Consider the following 11596-nt stretch of genomic DNA (forward strand, 5'->3'; position numbering starts at 1 on the left):
TTTTTTTAATTTTTTTTAGGTTATATTTAAATACTATAGTATAATAATAAAACTATTAGATAGAGTATAAGTATGAGTATTATTAATATTTTGATAATTAAAAATACATTTAATTTTTTAATTTTATTTTTCATGAATCATGACAACATGTATTTTTAATAATATTATTACAACTAAATAATATTAAAAAATATAAATTGTTGAAAAAAAATAATATATAGACGATAAAGACATTATATACCTTATGAATACAATTACACAAAGAAATAGAAAATTTAATGAATACAATCACACAATCACCTAATATATATATTTAGCAAATTAAAAAAAATAAAAATAAAATTATAGTCATCAACCAAATTCCAGATATACAAAAAATTAGCAAGAAGAGAGAGAAGGAGAAAGAGAAAGAGGTATGAAATTATGTGAAAGAAGATAAAGAAAATATGTGAAGTGAATATTGATTTATATAGTAAGTATAAGAATAAATAATGAGTATGAAAGAAGAAGATAAGTAATTAGATTTTAATCAAATTTATACCTATTAAAAAAAATTAATATTAATATTGAAAATAATAGTGTAATGACTAACATAAAAATAAAGAGTAAGAGAATATAAAAAGTTAAGGTTAAAAGAAAATTCTATAACATGCATTAAATATATAAAAAATTATTATAAAAAAATAAAAATACAATAAAAATTTTATAACATAATATAAAGATAAAAGATTCTACTTAAGTGATGTGAATTAGTTACTTAAACTGATATAAACATCATAGTAAAAAATTAAAAGACTAACAATAATATATTTAGAGATTATTTTTAACTCTATTTTAATATATTATTAATAAATTGCACAATCACAATTCATTTTTGCTATGAAAATTTGATAATAAATGATAATTTCTTTTCCTCATAATAAAATATCTCCACTCAAATTTATAGGTCTAAATGCCATTATGTTGATTGGATTTTCGTTTATATATCTATTATTCTTTACAGGGGTTTTCTTTCTTTCTTTTCTATTTGTTCACGAAATTTATTTTATCTATGTAAATATTTTAGTAATCATCATATGATGAATATTATCATTCATCATCTAAATCTCAAAATAGTTAAACTGAAGTACCTAACATGGCCATTTCATTTGACATTATGACTTTTCTATTTTTGAGATTTAAGATGCAGATATAATTTTGAAGATAAATCACATTTTTAAATTGATTAGTTTTTAATATTATCGTATTGTCTAATTTTAATTTTTTTAAAAATTATTTTTATATAAATTGAAGTAACTTAAAATTATTTACCACGCACTCATAGTAAATCATTTTAACATAAATTAATTTACCATCACCAAGTAAATCGTTTTAACTTAAATTGATTTAGTAGAAAAATAATTTGTTGAAGTAATTTGATTTATGTTAAACCGCTTTACTAGGCCTATGAAATGTGTGTAAATAAATTTAGGGAAAGTACGAGGAAACAATATACTTATTGTACAATGATATAATGGGGTTTAATTGAAATTAAAATAAATAATGAATTATTAATTAATTTCATATTATTTTTAATTTGAAATCTGAAACCATTTAAAATTATTCTTAATTATAGATTTAAATCAATTATTTAGGTTAAAACGAGAATCTTCTTGGCGGCATCTCCTCTTCGGTTACTGGTGCGGAATTTTATAACCCACAAACTAACCGGCAAGTGCACCAAGTTGTACCAAGTAATACTTTACGTGAGTAAGGGTCGATCCCACAAGGATTGATGGATCAAGCAACAATAATTGATTGATTGGCTTAGTTAGGCAAGCAGAAAAGAGTGTTTGGATGTTCAAAAGGTTTAAGTTCGAATTCAGAATATCAAAAGGATAGACAAATAAATAAGTTGGGAATAAAATATTGAGAAGGTAGTTAAGGCTTCAGAGTTATCTATTTTTCTGGATTTACTTTTCTTACTAACTATTTTAATTATGTAGGATTTAATTTATGGTAAACTATATGTGACTAGACCCTAATTCCTTAGACCTTTCTAGTCTCCTCTAAAATTCATTAACTGCCAATTCCTTGGTCAATTAATTTCAATTAGAAGCTACATGATCAAATTCCAATTTATATGCCACAAAAACTCTAATTACCCAAAAATAAAAGGATTATATGTCACGTATCCCGTTAAATCCAGATAATTAAAATTTAGGAGAATATGTTTTCAAGGTGTTGTTCAAGTAAAGAGTTTTTCCAAGTTTTACAAGAACTCAAATAGAAAGAGGGTCATACTTCCGTTCCACCCAAATTCATAAATTGTTGTTCAAGTAAAGAGCTTTTCCAAGTTTTACAAGAACTCAATTAGAACATGGGTCATACTTCCGTTCCACCCATATTCATAAAATAAAGAACGAAAACAATTATTAAAATATAAATCAAGACATGAATTAAATTAAAAAGATCAAACGAATCAATCCATGAAAATAGATAGAGTTCCTAACCTTAATAATGAAGGATTAGTTGCTCATGATTGAGAGGGAAAATAAGGATTGTGGTAAAATATAATATGTCTAAATGTACAGAGTTTCAATCTAATGGCATCTAAATTCCTATTTATAACTAATCCTAATAAATTTAAAATCTAATTATCTAAAAAATAATATATTTTCCTAAAAATAAGATTTGAATTTAAATTTGAATCAACTAACTACTCCGCGTCTTGTAACGTGGGGACCACTTGGCTTCACTGGATCCGCGCCTAACTTGTGTGCTAAAATGGGGCCCAGAAATTACCCTAGCGGTTTCTGCATTTTCTGCATATGGCGCATATCACGCGTACGCGTCAGTCACGCTTATGCGTCGATGGTCTTTTCCGCAAGTCACGCGGACGCATCGGTCATGCGTCCGCGTCGCTGTGCAATTCTTCAATTCACGCGTGCGCGTGACTTCTCCAAATCACACGTACGCGTCATTCACGCGTACGCGTTGCTTCTCGCTGCTATCTCCTTTAAATCTTGAGCTGCAGAAACTCCATCAAATCCAGTCGAATGCTACCTAAAATAAACAATATTGCACAAAACTCAAAATAGCATCCATAGTGGCTAAAACATAAGTAATTCTTAATTAAACTCAACAAATTAGATGCAAATTCACTATGAAAAGATAGAAAAGATGCTCACGCATCACAACACTAAACTTAAACTGTTGCTTGTCCTCAAGCAACCAAAACTAATATAAGCTTAGGATGTGAATTTGCATGAGAATGAGAGTTCGATTAAGCTCATGTCTCTTCTTATAGTGGGGTTTACAACTGCAATCCTGAATAGTTTTAGCATCTCACTTTATCCTTTGAAGTTCAGAATGATTGACATCCATAAGAACTCAGAATTCAGATAGTGTTATTGATTCTCCTAGTTTAGTATGTTGATTTTTGAACACAGCTACTTTATGAGTCTTGGCCGTGACCCTAAGCATTTTATTTTCCAGTATTACCACCGGATACATAAATGCCACAGACACATAACTGGGTGAACCTTTTCAGATTGTGACTTAGCTTTGCTAGAGTCCCCAATTAGAGGTGCCCAAAGTTCTTAAGCACACTCTTTTTGTTTTGGATCCTTTTTTTTTTGCAAGCTTTGTGTTTTTCACTGCTTTTTCTTGCTTCAAGAATCAATTTTTTTGATTTTTCAGATTATCAATAACATTTTTCTTTTTTTCATCATTCTTTCAAGAGCCAACAAATTTAACGTTCATAAACTTCACTATCAAAAAATATGCACTATTCATGTCATGCATTCAGAATCACAGAAAATACCACCACATTTAAGTAAATAAGACTATTCTTCAATATATACCCACTTTCTCATGCAATATATCATTTAAATTTTTTTTAGATTCAAGTTCAGTGAGTGGTACATGAAACATCTTTTCAGCATTAAAGCATTTAAGGGAAAACTAAACTAGTCCTAGGATTCTAACTAATAAAGGATCATGCAACAAACAAAGCAAAATAGTAGATAACCAGAACATAACATAGAAAAAGAGGGGAGGAATAAAAAATGAAAGGAACTCAACCACCTTAGTTATCCTAGCGCTTGCTTTATTCTTCAGGTTGTGCTCATCCGTGAAGATGATTCGTCTCCGTTTTGGTGCCATAGGAATAAACAGAAAAACTTTAAGCGAAGCGTCAACACCAAACTTAAATGTTTGCTTGTCCTCAAGCAAAGAAAATATGAAAATAAAAACAAATAATAAGATGAAAGAAGAATAAAAGGATAAAGGAACAAGAGAGAATTAGGATTGGGAGAGAGAGAAAGAAAATAAAAATTGGGCAGCGAACTAGTATAATTGTGCGGCGCAGGCGACGCGTACGCGTGCAGCACGCGTATACGTGGGGCGCAAAATTTTCTTAATGACGCGTAAGCGTCAGGCATGCGTCCGCGTGCCCTTGGTTTTGTGCGATTCGCGCGAATTTAGCCGCGCACCCGCGTGACTTCCTGTTCGCATGGCTTGGGAACCAAATTTTCATACGATGCGTGCACGTCAAGCACGCGCTCACGTGGATGGCCATGTGTGCAATTGACGCGGATGCGTCAGTCATGCATCCGCATGACCAAATTTGTGCTTTTAGCACACTTCTTGCCCCAAGCCAGCACAACTCTCTGCCCGAACACTCTTTTACGTTGATTTTGCAGGTCACGCGTACACATCAATGACGCGCACGCGTGGATGGCGATAAGTGTAAACAACATGCTCGCGTGGGGTATGCGTACGCGTCGGTTTATTTGTGCGAAAGGCTCTATTCTAGCACCACTCCCGCGCAACTCTCTGTTCATATTTATTTTTCACGCACATGCATATGACGCGTACGCGTCAGCGATGCTTGCGCGTCACATGCTCCTCTTCTCTCTCTTTTTTTTTAAATATCTGGCTCCTGTCCTAAGATAGCTGCATGATCAGAAAATTAGTAAGAACTCAATAGAATCAACTAAGTAAGAAAACTACTACTACGAGAAACAACTAAGAATGAAAAGAAATGATCATACCATGATGGGTTGTCTCCCACCAAGCACTTTTAGTTAAAGTCCTTAAGTTGGACATGTGGTGAGATCCTTGTCATGATGGCTTATGCCTGTACTGATCCAGGAATCTCTACCAATGTTTGTAATTCCAATGGCTACTGGGATCCCAAACTAGGCGCATAACGCCTTTGAGCAAGTTGAAGTAAGTGACAAGGCCCCAAGAGTGTTGATTGTGGCAATGAATTCCAGGGTCCTGAACCTTGCCTTTACATCCGTCTTCTTGTGGATCACCATTGTTCCCACCGGGTGTCAAGCAATCTGAATTCTCACAGAGACATCCAAACAACCTTCTAGACCCATTCAAATTTGCTCTACACCAATCCTTGCACTTCAATTTAGAGCATGCAACCATATTGAACCTTGCAACCATATTGAACCTTGCTTGACATCTCTTGCCACTAACCATCTTCCTCTTACGCTTAATGCCAGAAAGAGCTCTAAGTTGACCATCCGTCTCTAGTATCCCATATTCAAGTAGAAAAGTACAGGTTAAGGATAGGAATTTTACCCCCTTGAATGTTGTATTGGATGGTGATGGTTTTGGAAGAGGTCTTGCAAGCTCCACTCCCTTGTGTTCTTCTTTGAATTCTTCCACTTCTTTGCAAGCTTCCTCAATTTCAACCTCTTCCTCTTGGTAGCTGGCTTTTAATTCAATCTCTTCTTTATTGCTTACCAACGGCATGGGAGGTTGTGCATCTTCCTCCTTTGTGGGTGCATCTTCCTCCTTTGCTTTTGCATCTTCCTTTTCTTCCATGTGTGAGGATGGAAAGTTCTCTAGTTCACTGGAGTATAAACTCCTTTGATTGATTTCCTCACTTTCTTCCATAGGATCTTGCATTATATCTTCTGGAAAGGAATTTGCTTGCTCCTCTTCCTGTGACTTGATAATTGACTTCACATGTTTCTCTACATTTTTGACACTCGTCTTTATATCAAGTAAGAATTCTTTCATAAGAAGCTCAAGATCTGATGGTATTTGAGATGAATAAGGAGATGATGGCTCTTGATATGAATAAGAAGGAGATAATGGTTCTTGATATGGGTAGAAAGATGATGGTTCTTGATATGAATATAGAGGTGGTGGCTCTTGATAGTTGGAACATGGAGCATTGAAGTTTCTTTGGTTTTGACTTTGCCAACCAAAATTTGGATAGTTCCTCCATCCACCATAATATGAATCACTACTCGGGTGTGACTAGTAACCCATGTGATCTCTCTCCATTATTTTTCCTTAGCACAAAACACCAAAAAGGATTAAACGCACCATGTGGTAAATAGGAAAGCAAAGAAGAAAGAACAGAATTCTAAGGATTAAAATAAAACTAACTAGGAAATACCAAACTTAATTTCAAAAATTAAGAAAAATATTGGTGCTATTAAAAAAAATTTCAATTTTTTTTAAATTATTTTTTTATTTTTTATTTTTTTTAAATAATAAAAGAAAAAAAAAGAAAAAAGAATTAAAGAAAACGAAACAGGGGACGGGGTTGCTAACGCGAAACAAGGAAAAAATATTTCTCTTTTTTTTAAAAAAAATAATAAAACATTTTTTTTGAAATTAAAATTAAAACGCCTAATCTAAACAATCAAACAACTAATAGTTGTTAATCACAATCAATCCCTGGCAACGGCACCAAAAACTTGGTGCGGAATTTTATAACCCACAAACTAACCGGCAAGTGCACCGGGTCGTACCAAGTAATACCTTACGTGTGTAAGGGTCGATCCTACGAGGATTGATGGATCAAGCAACAATAATTTATTGATTGGCTTAGTTAGGCAAGTAGAAAAGAGTATTTGGATGTTCAAAAGGTTTAAGTTCGAATTCAGAATATTAAAAGGATGGACAAATAAATAAGTTGGGAATAAAATATTGAGAAGGTAGTTAAGGCTTCAGAGTTATCTATTTTTCCGGATTTACTTTTCTTACTAACTATTTTAATAATGTAGGATTTAATTTATGGCAAACTATATGTGACTAGACCCTAATTCCTTAGACCTTTCTAGTCTCCTCTAAAATTCATTAAGTGCCAATTCCTTGGTCAATTAATTCCAATTAGAAGCTACATGATCAAATTCCAGTTTATATGCCACAAAAACTCTAATTACCTAAAAATAAAAGGATTATATGTCACGTATCCCGTTAAATCCAGATAATTAAAATTTAGGAGAATATGTTTTCAAGGTGTTGTTCAAGTAAAGAGTTTTTCCAAGTTTTACAAGAACTCAAATAGAAAGAGGGTCATACTTCCGTTCCACCCAAATTCATAAAATAAAGAACGAAAACAATTCTTAAATTATAAATCCACACATGAATTAAAATAGAAAATTTAAATTTGAATCAACTAACTACTCCGCGTCTTGTAACGTGGGGACCACTTGGCTTCACTGGATCCGCGCCTAACTTGTGTGCTAAAATGGGGCCCAGAAATCACCCTAGCGGTTTCTGCATTTTCTGCATATGGCGCATATCACGCGTACGCGTCAGTCACGCGTACGCGTCGATGGTCTTTTCCGCAAGTCACATGGACGCGTCGGTCATGCGTCCGCGTCGCTATGCAATTCTTCAATTCACGCGTACGCATCAGTCACGCGCACGCGTCGTCATGGAAAGCTCCAAATCACGCGAATGCGTCAGTCACGCGTACGCGTCACTCCTCGCTGCTATCTCCTTTAAATCTTGAGCTGCAGAAACTCCATCAAATCCAGTCGAATGCTACCTAAAATAAACAATATTGCACAAAACTCAAAATAGCATCCATAGTGGCTAAAACATAATTAATTCTTAATTAAACTCAACAAATTAGATGCAAATTCACTACGAAAAGATAAAAAAAGATACTCACGCATCAGTTACACGGCTGCCCCATGTGCTAATTTCCACCTCCCAGAGCAGTCAACTACCCAGCACTGCATCCTGTTGATCGGCTTCCTCCTTCAGCTACGATTGAACAGTCCACCGCCAATAACAACTAACCAACCAGCGCCGCACTCTTCTCCGCACAGAATGAAGCCGGTTGACTCTTCAGAATGGCAGAATCGCAAGATGAACATGTTTCAAGCGAGGATCCTCCTTTATGCACTTCACCTAGCCGAAATTCATTAATGGAGGTCGATATAGTGGAACCGCTAGATTGTGTAGCCTCTGACGTTTCAGAAAATTTATCATACGAACAAGAAAACTTAACCGGCGATGTCGCAGGCCATGGTCACAAGTCGAACAAGGTGAGCAATTAGGATCCTCAATTTCTGCCATGGATGTTTATTGTGCGTTTAGTTTTTATGTTTAGTCACAATGTAAACGAGTACTTTAATTGTATGGTTATTGAAACATGCAATTGTAAGCAATCAGTTGAGATGCAAATAAATTTATGTTTGTTTTATATTTAATGGTATCATTACATGCATTGAGGATTGGCCAAAATTAATTAACCATTGCATGCTTATATGATTACATCCAGGAGAACATTTTTTCGTACGTGTTTTTGTATATGAATCTATGCTCTCTTCATTTTAAATGGCATCTTTATTTGCTAATCATCCTATTATGGACTTACGTGCTTATATGGCTGATGGGATAGCATAATTTAATTTTTTGGTATGCTTATATAAATGCATTTTTATGTATGGTGTCCGTATATTATCCCTACGTGATGATCAAGCAAGTATTTAAAATAGATAACCATAGGGTAATTCAGTGCCTGAATTTGTTTACTAAATTGAAGTGAATGCTACTTGTATTTGCAACATGCTAACCATGGAATGCTTATATTAGTGTTTTAATCATGTAATGGTATGTTTATATGCTCACTGCATATTTTTTTAGTTATATGCTGATATGCTTCCTGCCTTGTATTTGGTTATTTTTCATGCTTATATTAGTGTTTTAATCATGTAATGGTATGTATATATGCTCACTACATATTTTTTAGTTATATGCTCGTATGCTTCCTGCCTTTTATTTTAATATTTTTCATGCTTATGGGAATATGTAGTTAATGAATGATGTGCTTATGTTCTTCTTGCATCTGAAGAAACGAGTGTGTGTATGTAAATATACAGGAAAAGATTTTTGTGGCTGGAGTGAAAAAAGAAGCCACTAAAGGGTAAGTAAGGCCCTTAACTATTAGCCAAAATGGAACAAATAATTCCTAATGATTTTCATTGAATGAGAAAAAAACAAATAAATGGTGAAAATTAATTAAATAATACATGAAATGAAAAAAAATCTCTTTGCTTGTTTTGTAGCTGTTGATGTGTTTTCTGTGATTGTTTTAGAGATTTTATTGAAATGAGTTTTGATCAGGATCTTCCTCGTTTTGGTTACTCTGTTTGTTTGGGAATTTTAGGCCACGCAGTTGTCGGATGTTACAGATGTTGGAAGTGAAGAGATGGAGCTTGTTGATGAGGTATTGGAGTCTAGCTTACTTTTGTGTACTCATAATGTTCATGTTTGATTTGATAACTAATGGTAATTAATTTTTCGTTCGAATTAATATAAAATACAGTTACCAGATCATGATTGCCTACAAGAAGACGAGATACCAAGAGTTGGAATGTGGTTTGCTCAGTTACAGATGGCTCATGACTTTTATGTGACCTATGCAAAGAAAGCTGGATTTGCAACTAAGATAAGGACGACAACATTTGATAAGATCACAAAGGCTCCCATTAACCAAGCTATACACTGTAATCGCGACGGGATCCGCGAGTCTTGTGTTAAAGCACCAACGCGGAAGAATACGATTTCAGCTGCTGGGTGCAAGGTAAAGATATATATAAAATTTGATAAAGACGTGCAAGATTGGATTTTGCTCAAGGTTGACTTGACGCACTCTCACCCCTGTTCACCGAAAGAGGCAGTGCACTACCATGAGTATAGGCAGCTGATCATGCATGTGAAGTGCGTGATCGAGGATAATGATGAGGCTGGGATTCGGCCAAACAAGACATTCCTTGCTTTGTCAAATGAGGCTGGTGGCCCCTCTAACTTAGGATTCTCAGAGAAGGATTTAAGAAATTATATAATAGCAAGGCTCCGAACTAGCAACGTGAATGCGGATTTCAGGGAGATGATGAGCTACTTCAGGAGAATGAAGGACATCAATCCAAACTTTTTTTACGCGGTGGAGTTGGACGATGAGTGTAAATTTAAGAGTGCAGTATGGGTCAATGCAAGGTGTAGGGCGTCGTATGAATACTATGGAGACGTCGTGTCAATTGATAGCACTTACAGAAGGAATAGGTACGTAGTAGTTAAGTTGGTGTTTTTTCCTTTTCTTGATAAAACGTTATTCGATCGTCATTGGTATTTCTTACATTTGGTTGGTTTTTTTGGTAGGCATGGATTACCGTTTGTGTCGTTCGTTGGGGTCAACCACCATGGTAGGTTGACCCTCCTCGGTTGTGCTTTGTTGGGGAATGAGAAAATCGCAAGTTATGAGTGGGTTTTTAGCCAATGGGTCAACTGCATGGGAACTGCTCCACAGTGTATCATAACCGATCAATGTCGATCCATGTACCGTGCGATAAAAAATACTTTACCCGACACACGCCACAGGTGGTGCATCTGGCATATTATGAATAAGTTACCTTCCAAGCTTGGGGGTTACCGTCAGTATGGAGCATTGTATGTTGACCTAAATGACATTGTGTGGAACTCTCGGACCGAGGAGTCATTTGAAGATAACTGGGCTGATTTTATAGATGAGTACAACTTACATAACAACACATGGCTATCAAGTTTGTTACTGTACGATTACTTCACACGCTTTTATTGCAATTGTTTGGCATCTGAATGTTTAGTATATGTGTAATTTTTTTATGACAATTATATGGATGTTCATTATAATATACATTTGGATGTTTAATATATCAGTGATTATGGATGGTCATTTCTCAAGTGTAGTAATATGTTTGGTGTAAGCTTTCTATCCTTAATTTGGGATTATTTATTCCTTGTAGATCTGTATGATGATCGACATATGTGGATCCCAATATACTTCAAGGGTGAATTTTGAGCAGCAATGCGGAGTACGCAAAGAAGTGAGAGCATGCACGCATTCTACGGTGGATACTTACACAGTAAAACTAGCTTGATTCAATTTGTTCACGAATATGACAATGTTCTTGGAGTCAAGGAGCAGAGGGAACTGGAGGATGATGCTGCAGACTCGAGGGGGGTTATACCTTGTGCAACCACCTCGCCTATGGAGAAATAGTTTCAGCAAGAGTATACCACGAGCATTTTTAGGGATGTTCAAATTGAGTTTGTGAAGAAGGCTAACAGCAGAGTTTCTGCAGTTGATGAACAGGGTCCATTGGTCTGCGTGACGGTGAAAGAGGGAAACTAGTCAACGATACTATTCTATGCGTTTCATACGATGTTCACTTTGACCATTCCACACAGGAGCTTCGTTGTGAGTGCAATCTTTTTGAGAATTCAGATGTGTTGTGTTGTCACTGCCTTGAAGTTTTCCATTCATATAAAGTGTAAAAAGTGCCTTCATGTTATGTTCTCCCTC

General features: G+C 35.0%; 1 protein-coding gene across 1 annotated transcript; it reads left to right on the plus strand.

Annotated features, from left to right (window-relative positions):
• The first annotated feature begins 8102 nt into the window (after positions 1–8102).
• LOC107478959 (protein FAR1-RELATED SEQUENCE 5-like) lies at positions 8103–10888 on the plus strand. The gene is made up of 4 exons (XM_016099115.1): positions 8103–8297; positions 9422–9481; positions 9581–10317; positions 10414–10888. Exons 1-4 carry the CDS (start codon positions 8103–8105, stop codon positions 10886–10888), a joined length of 1467 nt encoding a protein of 488 aa, XP_015954601.1.
• The last annotated feature ends 708 nt before the right edge of the window (positions 10889–11596 follow it).

Source organism: Arachis duranensis, chromosome 3 (assembly GCF_000817695.3).
Source record: "Arachis duranensis cultivar V14167 chromosome 3, aradu.V14167.gnm2.J7QH, whole genome shotgun sequence".
NCBI lineage: Eukaryota > Viridiplantae > Streptophyta > Magnoliopsida > Fabales > Fabaceae > Arachis > Arachis duranensis.

Bases quoted from the DNA above. Each gene is read 5' to 3' on its own strand.
- LOC107478959 (XM_016099115.1), top strand. From the start codon at position 8,103: ATGGCAGAATCGCAAGATGAACATGTTTCAAGCGAGGATCCTCCTTTA. The intron at 8,298-9,421 runs GTGAGCAATTAG...TGGGAATTTTAG, and splicing joins ATGGTCACAAGTCGAACAAG to GCCACGCAGTTGTCGGATGT. The intron at 10,318-10,413 runs GTACGTAGTAGT...TTTTTTTGGTAG, and splicing joins AGCACTTACAGAAGGAATAG to GCATGGATTACCGTTTGTGT.